Source organism: Oncorhynchus mykiss, chromosome 17, assembly GCF_013265735.2.
Source record: "Oncorhynchus mykiss isolate Arlee chromosome 17, USDA_OmykA_1.1, whole genome shotgun sequence".
NCBI classification, from domain to species: domain Eukaryota; kingdom Metazoa; phylum Chordata; class Actinopteri; order Salmoniformes; family Salmonidae; genus Oncorhynchus; species Oncorhynchus mykiss.
In genome coordinates this window covers 93423084-93443296 of record NC_048581.1, presented here as the reverse complement: position 1 = coordinate 93443296, position 20213 = coordinate 93423084, and the positions used below count along the sequence as shown (strand labels likewise).

At 43.5% G+C, this 20213-nt stretch overlaps 1 protein-coding gene across 4 annotated transcripts in view; it reads right to left on the bottom strand.

The window, feature by feature from the left end:
- Window positions 1-977: 977 nt before the first annotated feature.
- Window positions 978-20213, bottom strand: part of stab1 (stabilin 1) — a 148257-nt gene continuing 129021 nt past the window's right edge. For 2 of the 4 annotated variants that reach the window (XM_036950975.1, XM_036950974.1), the window contains exons 61-69: window positions 12522-12655; window positions 11850-12015; window positions 9553-9659; window positions 9238-9357; window positions 8580-8732; window positions 8222-8335; window positions 7750-7902; window positions 2213-2311; window positions 978-1761 (exon numbers count right to left, since the gene is read on the bottom strand). In XM_036950975.1, the coding sequence (XP_036806870.1) occupies window positions 1693-1761; window positions 2213-2311; window positions 7750-7902; window positions 8222-8335; window positions 8580-8732; window positions 9238-9357; window positions 9553-9659; window positions 11850-12015; window positions 12522-12655 (1115 nt within the window). In that variant the 3' untranslated portion in view covers window positions 978-1692. Of the gene's footprint in view, window positions 1762-2212; window positions 2312-7749; window positions 7903-8221; window positions 8336-8579; window positions 8733-9237; window positions 9358-9552; window positions 9660-9679; window positions 10963-11849; window positions 12016-12521; window positions 12656-20213 lie in introns of those variants that run through there. The other 2 variants (XR_005037113.1, XM_036950976.1) reach the window with 2 other exon arrangements.

Genomic DNA, 20213 nt, shown 5'->3' with positions numbered 1-20213 from the left:
CGAGGAGCAGAGCGCTGTGGGTGGAGCTCCCTCTGAGGAGCAGAGCGCTGTGGGTGGAGCTCCCTCTGAGGAACAGAGCGCTGGGGGTGGAGCTCCCTCTGAGGAGCAGAGCGCTGGGGGTGGAGCTCCCTCTGAGGAGCAGAGCGCTGGGGGTGGAGCTTGGAGCTCCCTCTGAGGAGCAGAGCGCTGGGGGTGGAGCTTGGAGCTCCCTCTGAGGAGCAGAGCGCTGGGGGTGGAGCTTGGAGCTCCCTCTGAGGAGCAGAGCGCTGGGGGTGGAGCTCCCTCTGAGGAGCAGAGCGCTGTGGGGTGGAGCTTGGAGCTCCCTCTGAGGAGCAGAGCGCTGGGGGTGGAGCTTGGAGCTCTCTCTGAGGAGCAGAGCACTGGGGGTGGAGCTCCCTCTGAGGAGCAGAGCGCTGGGGGTGGAGCTTGGAGCTCCCTCTGAGGAGCAGAGCGCTGGGGGTGGAGCTCCCTCTGAGGAGCAGAGCGCTGTGGGGTGGAGCTTGGAGCTCCCTCTGAGGAGCAGAGCGCTGGGGGTGGAGCTCCCTCTGAGGAGCAGAGCGCTGTGGGGTGGAGCTTGGAGCTCTCTCTGAGGAGCAGAGCGCTGGGGGTGGAGCTCCCTCTGAGGAGCAGAGCGCTGGGGGTGGAGCTTGGAGCTCCCCCTTTGAGAAGGTTTGCGGCTTTAAAGGGCAGCTGAGGTGACATTTTAGAATTAAAAATGGATTTCTACTAAAGTCGGGTAAACGTGAACTTCAGGTTCTAATGGTGTCAGTCCAGTAGATTAACATATATAGAAAAAACTAATCTGGTATGTGTTGTATAATACATCTTAAATCTAAAAAAACAATGAATCTGGGGAAAATCACATTTAAATGAAAAATTGTATTGTTGGGTGAAAGGGAGTTCATATGTATAAATGGTTATTGTTGTAGTAACAGAATTTATACCATCAAATAATGACCAATAATCTATACAAGGGATGCATTGAAGGAATATTTTAATGCAGTGTCATATAAACATGCCTGGCGTTTTGCATCAGTGTTGTTTCTGTGTGGAGGGTCGAGTCTTCAACCCAGTTCTGAACAGCCTAATCCTAGACCCTTAACATTGTTTTGGGGAAACAGACCTACTGCCGAGTTTAGCCCGGGATTAAATTCAAAGCATGTAGTTAGAATAACGCATAGGACTGCTGGCAATGCGCCTTTTTAAAGGAGGTCTCGGTTTAACAAGTTTGATATTTTAAGGTAAATTCTAATAGTGTTTGCCAGTAATGCCATCGCCGCTTTAAAAAGAAAGCACAGATAACATTCTATGGATAGAATCCCAGCCATCTCCTTTAAAAAGCACAGATAACATTCTATGGATAGAATCCCAGCCATCTCCTTTAAAAAGCACAGATAACATTCTATGGATAGAATCCCAGCCATTTCCTTTAAAAAGCACAGATAACATTCTATGGATAGAATCCCAGCCATCTCCTTTAAAAAGCACAGATAACATTCTATGGATAGAATCCCAGCCATTTCCTTTAAAAAGCACAGATAGCATTCTACAGATAGAATCCCAGCCATTGTCTTTGGAAAATATAGGCCTAGGTCATATTTTATTTACACATTCCCAGCATAGTTTGTTCAAATGCAGAAAGTCAATTCACTCCAGCCCTTTCTTAGTGCCCACATAATGTTGTTAGAGTTCTCATAAATCCAGTAGTCGAGGAACTGGTTCTTCTGGTTCTGCTGGTTCTGCTGCTGGTTCTGCCTCTTCCTAGACAGGGAAAGAATATGTTAAACCATTAGGCTAGATGATTACTCCTGAGGTTATTTCTGAACAGTATTTCTGTCCATTCAGGGGACCCCTTTTGGCTCAAGAGCACAGAAGGCAGAAGTTTGGATTTAAGAGTAAATCCAATGAGGTTAAAATAAAGCGTGTTTGAGATAAAAACTGAGATATAAAATTGACTTAGGTCAACATTCAATCTGATTTCGGGTTGTTGACAACGCAGCTTTTAAAGGCAATGTTCCCACATTTCACAGACTGCATCCACACTACGTGCCTCAATCAGTAATTACCTTTAAATATAGCGTTGTTGACAGGCGGGATCAGATTGAATCCTGGCCTTACATATTGATCAGTTGTGTTATTGAGATATAACATTTACACTTGTACATTGATCAGTAACATTATTGAGATATAACACATCATTATTGAGACTTACACATTGTTCATTGATACCAAAGGGTTGGTTGAAGGCCCTGTAACCGCTGTAGAGCGGGTTGGGAATAGACACCAGAGCAGGCTTATCCCCCTCTTCATTCTGTCACCATGGGAGACAAGACATGTCAGTCAATCAAATCTGTTTTTAGAAAACCCCTTTATCTGGGCATACCGTGTCATTTCAACGTGGAAATGTGGGTGACCTTGATTCACCCACTCAGAGACAGGCAAATTCTCAATGTGTGCTTTTACAGGTGCTTCTACACCTGCATTGCTTGCTGTTTGGGGTTTTAGACTGGGTTTCTGTACAGCACTTTGAGATATCAGCTGATGTAAGAAGGGCTATATAAATACATTTGATTTATCACTGTGCTTTCATTTATTCCCCCATTATGACCTTGTCTCATCGCTGCAAGTCCCCAACTGGCTCGGGAGGCGAAGGTCGAGTCATGTGTTCTCTGGAACATGACCCGCCAAACCGTGCTTCTTAACACCCGCCCACTTACCCCAGAAGCCAGCCGCACCAATGTGTCAGAGGAAACACTGTTCAACTGACGACCGAGGTCAGCTTGCAGGCCCCCGGCCCGCCACAAGGAGTTGCTAGAGCACGATGAGCCAAATAAGGAGGTAGCCTTTATTTCTAACATGGTAGCCTAGCCTTTATTTCTAACGCGTGGTAGCCTTTATTTCTAATGTGGTAGCCTAGCCTTTATTTCTAACGTGGTAGCCTTTATTTCCAACGTGGTAGCCTTTATTTCTAACGTGGTAGCTTTTGTTTATAACGTGGTAGCCGTTATTTCCAACGTGGTAGCCGTTATTTCCAACGTGGTAGCCTTTATTTCCAACGTGGTAGCCTAGCCGTTATTTCTAACGAGGTAGCCTTTATTTCTAACGTGGTAGCCTTTAATTCTAACGTGGTAGCCTTTATTTCTAATGTGGTAGCCTAGACTTTATTTCTAACGTGGTAGCCTTCATTTCTAACGTGGTAGCCTTTATTTCTAATGTGGTAGCCTAGACTTTATTTCTAACGTGGTAGCCTTCATTTCTAACGTGGTAGCCTTTATTTCTAACGTGGTAGCCATTATTTACAATGTGGTAGCCTTTATTTCTAACGTGGTAGCCTTTATTTCTAACGTGGTAGCCTTTATTTCTAATGTGGTAGCCTTTATTTCTAACGTGGTAGCCTTTATTTCCAACATGGTAGCCTTTATTAAAAACGTGGTAGCCTTTATTTCTAACGTGGTAGCCTTTATTTCTAACGTGGTAGCCTTTATTTCTAACGTGGTAGCCTTTATTTCTAATGTGGTAGCCTTTCTTTCTAATGTGGTAGCCGTTATTTCCAACATGGTAGCCTTTATTTCTAACGTGGTAGCCTTTATTTCCTACATGGTAGCCTTTATTTCTAACGTGGTAGCCTTTATTTCCAACATGGTAGCCTTTATTTCTAACGTGGTAGCCTTTATTTCCTACATGGTAGCCTTTATTTCTAACGTGGTAGCCTTTATTTCTAATGTGGTAGCCTTTATTTCTAACGTGGTAGCCTTTATTTCTAACGTGGTAGCCTTTCTAATGGAGCAGGGACAAGGAAAGGGAATGGTTGGGGACGAGCAGCCGCCCGCCGATATGTCGGCTCATATCGCAGTTAAACCTCCAACACCGCCAAAACATCTGCTATGCGGATCTGATTGAATCCATGCCTCAATCTATTATCACTGTGCTCCATCTAATAGCATAACCAAATGACCTGGATTGGAGTTGAGATTCCATTAAAAGTGATCAGCGCTGTTCCAGATTCTGCACAGATTTATTACAGCAATAGTGAAGCTCTCCACAGACCTGCAACCTTTACACGGCATCTTGAACGCTTTCTACTGACTCGCCTAGTTAAATAAAGGGTCAATTACGTCAAAAAAAATAATTTAAAAAATCTATAATTACATAAGACATTTATAGTTACAGTAACCACAATGTGGCCATGAATTTATTAATTTTAAGTTGGAATAAATAAATAGTGTTACATTAGTTTGTAAGAGAGTCTAATGTTAGAATGTTTACTGTATTACAAAAGCAATATTGATTTGTGTTTGGTTGTCAACGCAACCAAATATCAACCATTTAAAGGAGATGCGTCTAATGCTTGGACAGTTTCATCTGAGCCACTGGCTGAATCCTATTCTTATTGGACGTGAATCCAACATCATTTCTTAACTTCCACAAGTTAACAGGCTATTTACTGTATTTCAAAAGTGATATTGAATTGTGTTTAGTTGTCAACGCATCCAAATATCTTGATATTTGTATAATATCTAAAAAATATATTGGTCTGTATTGTTATTGGAATAGTTTTAATAACCTGCCCAGGGACTGCGGTTGAAAATTAGCCAGCTGGCTAAACGGGCACTTTTACTGAAACGTTAATGTGCACTGTCCCTGTAAAAACAAACTCACGCAACCAAACCCAATCCAAAATCCAAATGGACAATTGATATGTTTGATTCACGTCTCCATCTTAACCAAAAATTCAACTTGACGAATAGGACTAAATCAAATCAAACTTTAAATGCATTTTTGGTTGAGATAGAGACGCATATCCAACATATTAACTTGAAGATTATATTTGAAATCTGCCAAAGCCTGAAACACTAAGCCTATATTTTAGTAGAACCCTGGGTTGAATTGAAACAATATCTGTTGTTGACTTCCCTAATGTTATATGGGCCTAACTAGTATCATAACAGTTGATGACTTCCCTAATGATATATGGGCCTAAATAGTACCATAACAGTTGATGACTTCCAGTTTGTGTCCAGTGGGTTTTTACATCAACAGTTGTCACAAAGTGCTCTACAGTAACCTGGCCTCGATTGTCGTAGAAATTTCCTCTATTTACCAAATCATGGGAGCAAACCACAACACAAGTCAGAGTTAGTTATCAAAGTCCATCTTTTAATTATATCAGCTCTATCACAATCCTGTGACTCTCAGACAATTCAGTGTCTATCAAATGAATTCTCTGAGAGCCCCTTCCACATTTCAAATGAGGTCCTTTATAGCAAAGACACACACAGGATAAGACAGCATCGGCATAATTCATCGTTCAGCTTTGTCTCCTTTCTCAAACCCCAGAACCATAAACCAATCCTCCATATCAACAGGCATATATCAAATTGTCATTTAGATACAACCAATTCTAAATACAACCAATCCTGGACAAACTCACGGAGAGGATAGAATGATTCCAGACACTGCCATCCTCCTTTCCCCGATGGGAAAAGTAGGGAGTGAACTGGCACACAAACACAGTGGAGCAAAAGATATGTTTACACATGATGACCCCTTGACCTCTCCCCTCTCTGCGGCCCATGCAACTTAGTCTTGACATAGAACAGATACTGCAACCCTGCCACAGTATTATACAAAAATAACATTCTTGATGAGAAGTAATTTACAAACATATGATGAATATAAAACATCTTACATATGTTACCAACAAATTCTGATTCTTCCACAACACGATCCCAAAGAGCAAGCAGAAGTGAGAGCACAGTGGCCAGGAAGAAATCTAGAGAAACCCGGCTCAGAGGGGTCCCCAGTCACACTTAAAGGCACAGTACAGTTAAAAATGTGATTCCCCTGTGTTTCGTATACACACCAGACTGTTTATTAGGTACACCCATCTAGTTTCTTGTTGGACCATCCTTTGCCTCCAGAACAGGCTGAATTATTCGGGGTATTCTACAACGTGTCATAAGCATTCCAAAGGGATGCTGGTCCATGCTGACGCAACGGCATTTCGCAGTTGCTGCAGATTGGTCGGCGGTATATTCATGCTGTGACCAGCCCTTTCCATCTCATCCCAAAAACAGCCCCAAAGCATGATGTTTCCACCCCCATGCTTCACAGTAGGTATGGTGTTCTTTGGATGCAACTCAGCATTCTTTGTCCTCCAAACACGACGAGTTTGAGTTTTTACCAAAAAGTTATATTTTGGTTTCATCTGACCATATGACATTCTCCCAATCTTCTTCTGGATCATCCAAATGCTCTCTAGCAAACTTCAGACGGGCCTGGACATGTACTGGCTTAAGCAGGGGGACACGTCTGGCACTGCAGGATTTGAGTCCCTGGCGGCGTAGTGTGTTACTGATGGTAGGCTTTGTTACTTTGGTCCCAGCTCTCTGCAGGTCATTCAATAGGTCCCCCGTGTGGTTCTGGGATTTTTGCTCACCGTTCTTGTGATAATTTTGACTCTACGGGGTGAGATCTTGCGTGGAGCCCCAGATCGAGGGAGATTATCGGTGGTCTTGTATGTCTTCCATTTCCTAATACTTTTTCCCACAGTTGATTTCTTCAAACCAAGCTGCTTACCTACTGCAGATGCAGTCTTCCCAGCCTGGTGCAGGTCTACAATTTTGTTTCTAGTGTCCTTTGACAGCTCTTTGGTCTTGGCCATAGTGGAGTTTGGAGTGTGACTGTTTGAGGTTGTGGACAGGTGTCTTTTATACTGATAACAAGTTCAAACATGTGCCATTAATACAGGTAACGAGTGGAGGACAGAGGAGCCTCTTAAAGAAGAAGTTACAGGTCTGTGAGAGCCAGAAATCTTTCTTGTTTGTAGGTGACCAAATACTTATTTTCCACCATAATTTGCAAATAAATTCATTCAAAACATCCTACAATGTGATTTTCTGGATTTTTTCTTCTCATTTTGTCTGTCATAGTTGAAGTGTACATATGATGAAAATTACAGGCCTCTCTCATCTTTTTAAGTGGGAGAACTTGCACAATTGGTGGCTGACTAAATACTGTTTTGCCCCACTGTATGTATGAGTTAATAGACCAATTAGAAAGAGTTACAAACATCTCTGCCAATAACAGCTAGTTTTCAGTTTCCCCCCTCCATTGCTACTCCTTGTCATGGCAACAAGAAGTGTTTAGCTTGACAAGGAGTGGAGTGTTGGCATAGACAGACTGGATTTCTGGCTATTGTTATTCGGTGAATGTCAAATGTGTAAAATGTGTTTGTTAAAAACCCCATGAGCTTTTTTGCAGCAGCAGCAGCTGACCCCTTCCTGGTGTCCACAAAAAAACAAACACAAAACGTGCCACGCTGATAGACAAGTCAAATACAATACAACTATGGGCCTGGTCTATAGTAGTGTTGATCAGAGCCCTGTGGGCCCAATGGGCCTGGTCTATAGTAGTGTTGATCAGAGCCCTGTGGGCCCAATGGGCCTGGTCTATAGTAGTGTTGATCAGAGCCCTGTGGGCCCAATGGGCCTGGTCTATAGTAGTGTTGATCAAAGTCCTGTGGGCCCAATGGGCCTGGTCTATAGTAGTGTTGCTCAGAGCCCTGTGGGCCCAATTGGCCTGGTCTATAGTGGTGTTGATCAGAGCCCTGTGGGCCCAATGGGCCTGGTCTATAGTGGTGTTGATCAGAGCCCTGTGGGCCCAATGGGCCTGGTCTATGGTGGTGTTGATCAGAGCCCTGTGGGCCCAATGGGCCTGGTCTATAGTAGTGTTGGAAGGACTTGTTACCTTGAAGTAGTGGAAGCGGAAGGCGTCATTCTTGTGTTTGAAAACGTAATAGGTGAGGCCAGCGATGACGCAGACTATCAGACAGGTGACCAGGATGGAGGTGGCCACAGTCCCGCCCCCGTGGGCGTGGCCTGATGACTGGGCATGGTGCACCTGGAATGATAATCATAGAAATATAATTACTAGAAGGGACAAAGCCACTCTATTCTCCCATAATGCAGTGTGCTACTGTTGACCAGAGACCCTATTCTCCCATAATGCAGTGTGTTACTGTTGACCAGAGACTCCTTGTGTGGCTCTGAAATAGGGTGGAATTTGCAATGAATTAGGATTGTTATAATGGTCTGAAGTTTCCCCTAGTTACAGATCTAGGATCACATTCCCCAACCTTAACCATTAGTGGGGAAAATGTCAAACTGATCCAAGATCAGCATCTAGGGTACAACTTCACTCAACTGCTTAACTAACTCACTGGTAGTGGCGGGGCTCTGAGTGGGCCCTCTATGACATGGATAATTCCATTGTAGGCTGGGATGTCCCAGGTCAACACTAGCCTCCGGTTCACTAGCTTGAACGTCTGGGGCTCCTGTGGAGAAACAACCGGCACACACACAAAATCAAGAATCACTTCATCCAAATCAAAACATCCATGAAATTAATTGTTGCTTTAAGAAATGTATGATATTATACACTTAATTGTTTTGTTTATTATTACTATTTTTTTAATATATTTTTTTTACAAGTTATTAGTAACATGTTGATCTGGAGTAAAGACTTGTTTGAATTGCACAACCAGCTCCTGGACATTTGTAACAGTCCGGTCCACTCACCTGGTTCTGCTGTGTGATGTTGCTGGGGGAAATGACCACTGAGAGGTTATATCCCAGTCTGGAAGGGATGACTCCATCGTGTTTCAGGTCCTCATAGAACGTAATGCTGTTGTTAGTGGAGATATGGTACTCCACATCCCGGTCTGATAAGGTCTACATACAGCCAAGAAAACTATACATCAAATGACTAAGACAAAATTATACATCATTATATAAACATAAAAAAAAAAAAAGGGATAGTTCACCTAAATTACAAAATTACATATTAGTTTCTTTACCCAGTAAGAACAAATCCCATTCAAGTCATGGGACCGGTATAATGTCCAAAATCATCAATATATCATTGATTTTGAAGCTCACAAGTCACATAGATGATTTGGACATGATGTGCAAAAAATGACTTGAATGGGATTTGTGCCACTAATGCTAAAACGTTAGCATTTGAAAACCGTGCCAGGGAACCTCAACCAAAGCATGGATTACTGTCATAGCTTGTACATAGACTTCTCACTGGGTAAAGAAACCAACATGGCATTTTGTAATTTAGGTGAACTATCCCTTTTTAAATGACACAAAATACATGAATTTACAGGTAAAAAGTAAGTAAAAATGTCTATTTTTTTTTGTTCCATGATTTCAGACGTTAACATAAAATCACCTCATTCTCAGAGAACCCAGCGTTGACTGGCACAAACAGAGTGGCATAGGATGAACTGCTGGACAGAAAGTCCAACAGAACTTCTCCCTCTGTAGACGAGCCTGCATACTTCAACAATATCTACAACCAGGAGAGAGAATTTAATGTTGTTCAATATTTGCACTCATAAAATAGGGCCAAATTCTAACTTGAGATCCATTATCACCCGTAAATGTTTGCAAATGTACTTTAATTTGAATTAATACAATTAAGTCTGAGTTGCATGTGAGGATCTTAATTTAGGATTAGTCCTGAATGAAACAACAACAAACTTACATTGTAGAATACAGAGTAGTTTAAGTTGGTAGCCACAACACTGGCCAGGTCTCCGTTACAGAAGTCCCCGTTACCTACGTACCCACTTCCACACACACAGGACACATCTACAGAGAGACAGACGGGTTGTAATATATAGTACCACAGGACACATCTACAGAGAGACAGACGGGTTGTAATATATAGTACCACAGGACACATCTACAGGGAGACAGACGGGTTGTAATACACAGGACACATCTACAGAGAGACAGACGGGTTGTAATATACAGGACACATCTACAGAGAGACAGACGGGTTGTACTACCCAGTACCACAGGACACATCTACAGAGAGACAGACGGGTTGTAATACACAGTACCACAGGACACATCTACATGGAGACAGACGGGTTGTAATACACAGTACCACAGGACACATCTACAGAGAGACAGACGGGTTGTAATACACTGGACACATCTACAGAGAGACAGACGGGTTGTAATATACAGTACACATCTACAGAGAGACAGACGGGTTGTAATATACAGTACACATCTACAGAGAGACAGATAGGTTGTAATATATAGTACCACAGGACACATCTACAGAGAGACAGACGGGTTGTAATACACAGGAGACAGACGGGTTGTAATACACAGGACACATCTACAGAGAGACAGACGGGTTGTAATACACAGTACCACAGGACACATCTACAGAGAGACAGACGGGTTGTAATACACAGTACCACAGGACACATCTACATGGAGACAGACGGGTTGTAATACACAGTACCACAGGACACATCTACAGAGAGACAGACGGGTTGTAATATATAGTACCACAGGACACATCTACAGAGAGACAGACGGGTTGTAATACACAGTACCACAGGACACATCTACATGGAGACAGACGGGTTGTAATATACAGGACACATCTACATGGAGATAGACGGGTTGTAATACACAGTACCACAAGACGGGTTGTAATACACAGTACCACAGGACACATCTACAGAGAGACAGACGGGTTGTAATACACAGGACACATCTACAGAGAGACAGACGGGTTGTAATACACAGGACACATCTACAGGGAGACAGACGGGTTGTAATACACAGGACACATCTACAGGGAGACAGACGGGTTGTAATACACAGGACACGTCTACAGGGAGACAGACGGGTTGTAATACGCAGGACACATCTACAGGGAGACAGACGGGTTGTAATACACAGTACCACAGGACACATCTACAGAGAGACAGACTGGTTGTAATATACAGTACCACAGGACACATCTACAGAGAGACAGACGGGTTGTAATACACAGGACACATCTACAGGGAGACAGACGGGTTGTAATACACAGGACACATCTACATGGAGACAGACGGGTTGTGATACACAGTACCACAGGACACATCTAAATGTTGTTGAAATACTGATATGAAATGAAGATAGAATGGAGACAGTACTGCTGGTAGGCCTATATTCATAAACCTGATCTAGGATCTGTTTTCTTTTCTAATCATAATTTCATTATCATATGGAATAGGGGGACCTGATCCTAGATCAGCATTCCTACTCTTAGATGCTTTATGACAACAGGGATCAGGGATCCACTACATTTGTAGTGTTAAAAAAAAGTGTAAATAGCACAATTCCACATTGATTGGCATTGAGGAGAATTGGAATTTCAGTGTACAGTACTTCCTGAAATTTCTGGAATTGAAATTAAATCTGTAACAGTAAGTGGAGCCCAACCCTGGCTGATGGTGTTACCTGACAGTCTGTAAGTAGAGCCCAACCCTGGCTGATGGTATTACCTGACAATCTGTAAGTGGAGCCCAACCCTGGTTGATGGTGTTACCTGACAGTCTATAAGAGGAGCCCAACCGTGGCTGATGGTGTTACCTGACAGTCTGTAAGTGGAGCCCAACCCTGGCTGATGGTGTTACCTGACAGTCTGTAAGTGGAGCCCAACCGTGGCTGATGGTGTTACTTGACAGTCTGTAAGTGGAGCCCAACCCTGGCTGATGGTGTTACCTGACAGTCTGTAAGTGGAGCCCAACTCTGGCTGATGGTGTTACCTGACAGTCTGTAAATGGAGCCCAACCCTGGCTGATGGTGTTACCTGACAGTCTGTAAGTGGAGCCCAACCCTGGCTGATGGTATTACCTGACAGTCTGTAAATGGAGCCCAACCCTGGCTGATGGTGTTACCTGACAGTCTGTAAGTGGAGCCCAACCCTGGCTGATGGTGTTACCTGACAGTCTGTAAGTGGAGCCCAACCCTGGCTGATGGTGTTACCTGACAGTCGGTAACAGAAGGTGTCATATTTGCTGCTGGGGTCCACAGGGTCTTTGTATAGCACTATACCAACATGGTTGTCACCACAATTGACCGAGGGAAACCTGGTTGGATAGCCCACTTTCTTCCCTTGTATCCATCCAGCAACACATCGGTGCATTCCCAGCTAGAGAAAGACACAACATGAACTGCAACATCAGCGGTGGAGTGTCAATCAGACAGTTACTGGGTGCATCCCGATTCTCTGCCCTTCTCTTAAAAACTGCACTTGTACACTTCCTGGTCGTCACGGATTTAAAAGCATTGGCTGGAGCCTGGGAGTTTCCACTGACCAGGAGTGTGCAAGTGCACAGGGGGAGAATTGGGACACTACCACTGTAAAACTTCTAAATAGTGAACTATCACTTTCAATCACCGGTATCATGTAGCTGAGAGTTAATTATGTCCTGGTTCAACTTCAAACTACAGCCACTGACCAAGTAGTTGGTAACACTTTAAATCAAGTGTATAATTTTGCAGAGTTAAATGGGCAGTCTGTGATTGGCACATCAATGTATGGACTTTTTAAAGTAATGATATTTAGCTTTTGATGAAAAGTGTCAGGGTGACTGCTTTGTTGTTTCGAATCCCAGATTTTCATCATTCATTTCATTTTAAAGGATGACCTCTGACCTGTTGTGCATCAGCCATCTGAGAGAAGGTGGCGAGCGTAGCCCCCTCAGCTTGACAGGCTAGCTCAGCATCGGTGTAGTTCAGCTGGTACTTCCCTGCACTGGAACGCAGGTGGAACACTCCGGCAGTGTTACCTGACGACACAAAGGAACAAACGGTCTCTTAATAAATATGGAAATAACTATCACTTTAAAGGTAGAATCTGCAAAATTATGTTGCCATGAGCAGCACCGCAGATCAAATCAAACCAAAGTTTATTTGTCACGTGCGCTGAATACAACAGGTGTAGTAGACCTTACAGTGAAATGCTTACTTACAGGCTCTAACCAATAGTGCAAAAAAGGTATTAGGTGAACAATAGGTAGGTAAATAAATAAATCAACAGTAAAAAGACAGGCTAAATACAGTAGAGGCTACATACAGACACCTGTTAGTCAGGCTGATTGAGGTAGTATGTACATGTAGATATGGTTAAAGTGACTATGCATATATGATGAACAGAGAGTAGCAGAAGCGTAAAAAGAGGGGTTGGCGGGTGGTGGGACACAATGCAGATAGCCCGGTTAGCCAATGTGAGGGAGCACTGGTTGGTCGGGCCAATTGAGGTAGTATGTACATGAATGTATAGTTACAGTGACTGTGCATATATCATAAACAGAGAGTAGCAGCAGCTTAAAAGAGGGGTTGGTGTTATGATGATTATTAAAGACTGTTTATACACGCAGTCACACAGAGTATCTGCGCGTGTGCAGGTGTTAGCGTCACGTTGATACGACGTAGTAACTACTGGACCAAAACTTCAGAGAAGTTTGGCCTCACGCTTCAATGCTCTTAGTTGTTGTTGAAATTGAACTACTACTGCTGTATTGCATCTACGTCATCTTGCTGAGTCATCTTCTCCTCCTCTGGTCCTCTTCTCCTTTAATATGTATAAATAACCTGACACAATTGGGAAGATCAATCTGACGACCCGTCACCGAAGTGTGCTACTTTTTATTTTATTTTTTTGTGTTGTTTGTCACTTATTTTGTACATAATGTTGCTGCTACTGTCATATATACACATATTCATATACATAGCTCATATATCAAGCACATATATTAAGCCGCCTGACTCAAGTCATTGCACGCACCCCTGTCCAAACAGGAAGCACCCTAGCCCCAGCCATAAACTGCCAGTTTCAGTTCCCCTTATCTCACGATTCCTGGACACACACACCTCACTCCCCCCTCTACTGGTCGGGTGCCAAGAGCAGAGGACTCTGCTGTGCACCAATGGGGCTCCTGCTCTGGCTGGAGCAGGCCCGCCTCCAACTCTTCGGGACCAGTCAGAAGACCACCACGACAAGACTCCACCTACATTATTCCATGTATAAAATCTGCTACAACCTTTGTCTAGTTCCCTTTTTCAGCTAACTCCTTCTGAGCTATATGAATAGGTCCGTGCACGTTAAACTGCAGGACAAGATATCTTTTGACTCAATAAACTGCCTTTTTGTTACAACTGAAATCCACTCTGTCCAGCGTCCATGATTTGGTCTCACTCTCCTGTAGTTAATCATCAACACTACCGTCTCTTATGGCCGACTTCTGGACATCAGGACTCGGATTACTCACCATGGACTGGAAGAACCTTTTTCCTTTAACGAGTCCAACGAGAAGGATATACTGCTCTCCCGGGAACAGACCCAGACCCCCGTTATTTGCGTGAAGAAAAGACGGAGGAAAAAAGCACGCAGATCAGGCTTTTGAGAATCCGTAGACGAGCAAGTAACCGCTCGCTGTGATCAATTCTACTTGCTAACAATCATTGGAAAATAAAATGGATGACCTACGTCTACGATTATACTACCAAAGGGACATTCAGAACTGTAATATCCTATGTTTCACAGAGTCGTGGCTAAACGACGACACGGATGACAATATAGAGCTAGAGGTGTTTTCAATGCACCGGCAGAACAGAGAAGCCACTTCTGGTAAGACGAGGGGTGGGTGTGTGTTTTTTGGTCAATAACAGCAAGTGCACGATGTCAAATATTAAAGAAGTCTCGAGGTATTGCTTGCCTGAGGTAGAGTACCTTATGATAAGCTGTAGACCACACTATCTACCAGGAGAGTTCTCATCTATATTTTTTGGAGCCGTCTACTTACCACCACAGACCGATGCTGGCACCAAGACCACATTCAATGAGCTGTATAAGCCCATAAGCAAAGAATAAAATGCTTATCCAGAAGCGGCGCTCCTAGTGGCCGGGGACTTTAATGCAGGGGAACTTAAATCAGTTTTACCTCATTTCTACCAGCATGTTACATGTGCAACCAGAGGAGAAAAACACTCTAGATCAACTTTACTCCACACAGAGAGAAGCATACAAAGCTCTCCCTCGCCCTCCATTTGGCAAATCTGACCTTAACTCGATCCTCCTGATTCCGGCTTACAAACAAAAACTAAAGCAGGAAGTACCAGTGACGCGTGCAATACGGAAGTGGTCAGATGGCGCAGATGCTACTCTACAGGACTGTGTTGCTAGCACAGACTGGAATATGTTCCGGGATTCATCCAATGGCATTGAGGAGTATACCACCTCAGTCATTGGCTTCATCTATAAGTGCATCGACGACGTCATCCCCCTCAGTGACCGTACGTACATATCCCAACCAGAAGCCATGGATTACAGGCAACAACAGCATTGAGCTAAAGGCCAGAGCTGACGCTTTCAAGGAGAGGGACACTAATCTGGATGCCTATAAGAAATCCTGCTATGCCCTCAGACAAACCATCAAAGCGTCAGTACAGGATTAAGATTGAATCCTACAACACCGGCTCTGATGCTCATCGGATGTGGCAGGGCTTGGAAACTATTATGGACTACAAAGGGATACCCAGACGAGCTAAATGCCCTTTATGCTCGCTTCGAGGCAAGTAACATTGAAGCATGCATGAGAGCACCAGCTGTTCTGGATGACTGTGTGATAACGCTCTCGGTAGCCCATGTGAGCAAGACCTTCAAACAGGTCAACATACACAAAGACACAGGGCCAGATGGATTACCAGGATGTGTACTCAAAGCATGCGTGGACCAACGGGCAAGTGTCTTCACTGACATTTTCAACCGCTCCCTGACTGAGTCTGTAATACCTACATGTTTCAAGCAGACCACCATCGTCCCTGTGCCCAAGGAAGCAAAGGAAACCTGCCTAAATGATTACCACCCCATAGCACTCACGTCGGTAGCCATGAAGTGATTTGAAAGGCTGGTCATGGTTCACATCAACAGCATCCTCCCGAATACCCTAGAGCCACTCCAATTCGCATACCGCCCCAACAGATCCACAGATGACGCAATCTCAATCGCACTCCACACTGCCCTTTCCCACCTGGACAAAAGGAACACCTATGTGAGAATGCTGTTCATTGACTACAGCTCAGAGTTCAACACCATAGTGCCCATGAAGCTCATCACTAAGCTAAGGACCCTGGGACTAAACACCTCCCTCTGCAACTGGATCCTGGACTTCCTGACGGGCCGCCCCCAGATGCTCAGGATAGGCAACAACATGTCTGCCAAACTTATCCTCAACACTGGTGCCCCTCGGGGATGCGTACTCAGTCCCCTCCTGTACTCCCTGTTCACCCACGACTGCGTGGCCAAACACGACTCCAACACCATCATTAAGTTTGCTGATGACACAACAGGGGTAGGCCTGATTACTGACAACGATGAGACATCCTATAGGGAGGAGGTCAGAGAACTGGCAGTGTGGTGCCTGGACAACTTCTCCCTCAACGTGAGCAAGACAAAAAAGCTGATTGTGGACTACAGGAAAAGGCGGGCCGAACTAGCCGCCATTAACATCAACGGGGCTGTAGTGGAGCAAGTTCCTTGGTGTCCACATCACCAACGATCTATCACACACCTTGACAGTCGTGAAGATGGCACGACAAAACCTTTTCCCCCTCAGGAGACTGAAAAGATTTGGCATGGGTCCCCAGATCCTCAAAAAGTTCTACAGCTGCACCATCGAGAGCATCCTGACCGCTTGCATCACTGCCTGGTACTGCAACTGCTCGGGCGCCGACCGCAAGGCACTGCAGAGGGTAGAGCGTACGGCCCAGTACATCACTGGGGCCAAGCTTCCTGACATCCGGGACAACTATACCAGGCGGTGTCAGAGGAAGGCCCAAAAAAATGGTCAGATACTCCAGTCACCCAAGTCATAGACTGTTCTCTCTGCCTCCGCAGGGCAAGCGGTACCGGAGCGCCAAGTCGTTACTTTAAAAAATATTTGGTAAATATTTTCTTAACTCTCCTTGAACTGCACTGTTGATTAAAGGCTTGTAATTAAGCATTTCACGGTAAGGTCTACACTGTTGGTTAAGGGCTGGTCAGTAAGCCCTGTCCACTTGTTGTATTTGGCGCATGTGACAAGGTTTGATTTGATTTGATCTACATGCACTACATAGGGAATAGGATGCCATATTAACGCATGTGAAGTCCCATGTTTCAGGAGCTGAAATAAAAGCTCCACTTTGTGGGATAAATAAAATAATAAGGCCACTTTCTAAAATGTGCAGTTTTGTCAAAAGACACAATGCCACAGATGTCTCAAGTTTTGAGGGAGCGTGCAATAGGCAAGCTGACTGCAGGAATGTCCACCAGAGCTGTTTCCAGAGAATTTAATGTCAATTTCTCTACCATAAGCTGCCCCCATCATCGTTTTAGAAAATTTGGCAGTACGTCCAACCGGCCTCACAACCATAGACCACATGTATAGCATGTGTGTAAATATTTAAATTTAAAAAATTAAGTGTTGCTATCAGCTTTGACTAGGACACAGTATTTGATCTCGTGTGGGTGAGCGGTTTGCTGATGTCAATGTTGTGAACAGAGTGTCCCATGTTTGTGGTGGGCTTCTGGTATGGGCAGGCATAAGCTAAGGACAATGAACACAATTGCATTTTATCGATGGCAATTTGAACGCATAGAAACCGTAACGAGATCCCGAGGCCCATTGTAGTGCCATTCATCTGCCACCATCACCCCATGTTTCAGCATGATAATGCATGTATCATTCAGGATAATGCATGATAGTGTCTGTCTGTCTGTAAAAAAATGTATGTAGTACGGTACCTGTCAAAAGTTTGGATACATCTACTCAATCAAGGGGTTTTCTCTATTTATTTTTTTATTTTTTTATACATTGTACAATACTAGTGAAGACATCAAAACTATTAAATAACTCATGTGGAATCATGTAGTAACCAAAAAATGTGTTAAACAAATCAAAATATATTTTAGATTCTTCAAAGTAGCTTTGCATTCTTTCAACCAGCATCACCTGGAATGTTTTTCCAACAGTCTTGAAGGAGTTCGCACATATGCTGAGCACTTGGCTGCTTTTTCTTCACTCTGTGGTCCAACTCATCCCAAAACATCTCAATTGGGTTGAGGTCAGGTGATTGTGGAGGCCAGGTAATCTGATGCAGCACTCCATCACTCTCTTTCTTGGTCATATAGCCCTTACAGAGCCTGGAGGTGTGTTGGGTCATTGTCCTGTTGAAAAACAAATGATAGTCCCACTAAGCGCTGCAGAATGCTGCAGAATGCTGTGGTAGCCATGTTGGTTAAGTGTGCCTTGAATTCTAAATAAATCACTGACTGTGTCACCTGCAAAGCACCTCCACACCATCACACCACCTCCTCCATGCTTCACAGTGGGAACCACACATGCAGAGATCATCAATTGACCTACTCTGCGTCTCACAAAGGCATGGCTGTTGGAACCAAAAATCTCACATTTGGACTCATCAGACCAAAGGACTGATTTCCACCGGTCTAATGTCCATTGCTTGTGTTTCTTGTTCAAGCAAGTCTCTTATTTTTTATTGGTATCCTTTTAGTAGTGGTTTCTTGCAGCAATTTGACCATGAAGGCCTGATTCACACAGTCTCTTCTGAACAGTTGATGTTGAGATGTGTCTGTTACTTGAATTCTGAAGCATTTATTTGGGCTGCAATTTCTGAGGCTGGTAACTCTAATGAACTTATCCTCTGCATCAGAGGTAACTCTGGGTCTTCCTTTCCTGTGGTAGTCCTCATGGGAGCCAGTTTCATCATAACGCTTGATGGTTTTTGCGACTGCACTTGAAGAAACTTTCAAAGTTCTTCACGTTTTCCGGATTGACTGACCTTCATGTCTTAAAGTAATGATGTACTATCGTTTTGCTGTGCTTATTTGAGCTGTTCTTTCCATGATATGGACTTAGCCCGAATTGCTAAAAGACCATCTTCTGTATGCCACCCCTACTTTGTCACTTGAAGAAACTTTCAAAGTTCTTTGATTGACTGACCTTCATGTCTTTAAGTAATGATGGACTGTCGTTTCTCTTTGCTTATTTGTGCTGTTCTTGCCATAATATGGACTTGGTCTTTTACCAAATAGGGCTATATTCCTTATACCAACCCTACCTTGTCACAACACAACTGATTGGCTCAAATGCATTAAGAAGGAAAGAAATTCCACAAATGAACTTTTACAAGGCACACCTATTAATTGAAATGCATTCCCGGTGACTACCCCATGAAGCTGGTTGAGAGATTACCAAGAGTGTGCAAAGCTGTCATCAAGGCAAAGGGTGGCTACTTTGAAGAATCTCAAATTTAGAATCAAAAATATTTATATTTAACACTTTTGGTTACTACATGATTCCATATGTGTTATTTCATAGATGTGATGTATTGACTATAAAATTTTAAAAAATAAAGAAAAATGCTTGAATGAGTACTGTGTGTGTGTGTGTGTATACAGTTGAAGTCGGAAGTTTACATACACATTTAAACTACATACATTTCAACTCAGTTTTTCACAATTCCTGACATTTAATCCTAGTAAAAACTCCCTGTTTAGGTCAGTTATGATCACCACTTTATTTTAAGAATGTGAAATGTCAGAATAATAGTATAGAGAATGATTTATTTCAGCTTTTATTTCTTTCATCACATTCCCAGTGGGTCAGAAGTTTACATACACTCAATTAGTATTAGTATATGTAATTATATGAAATATTAGTAATTAGTATATGGTAGCATTGCCTTTAAATTGTTTAACTTGGGTCAAACATTTCGGGTCGCCTTCCACAAGCATCCCACAATAATTTGGGTGAATTTTGGACCATTCCTCCTTACAGAGCTGGTGTAACTGAGTCATGTTTGTAGGCCTCCTTGCTCGCACACGCTTTTTCAGTTCTGCCCACAAATTTTCTATGGGATTGAGGTCAGGGCTTTGTGATGGCCACTCCAATACCTTGACTCTGTTGTCCTTAAGCCATTTTGCCACAACTTTGGAAGTATGCTTGCGGTCATTGTCCATTTGGAAGACCCATTTGCGACCAAGCTTTAACTTCCTGACTGATGTCTTGAGATGTTTCTTCAATATATCCACATCATTTCCAACCTCATGATGCCATATATTTTGTGAAGTGCACCAGTCCCTCCTGCAGATAAGCACGGTTGGGATGGTGTTCTTCGGCTTGCAAGCCTCCCTCTTTTTCCTCCTAACATAACGATGGTCAATATGGCCAAACAGTTCTCCAAAAAAGTACGATCTTTGTCACTATGTGCAGTTTCAAACCGTAGTCTGGCTTTTTTATGGTGGTTTTGGAGCAGTGGCTTCTTCCTTGCTGAGCGGCATTT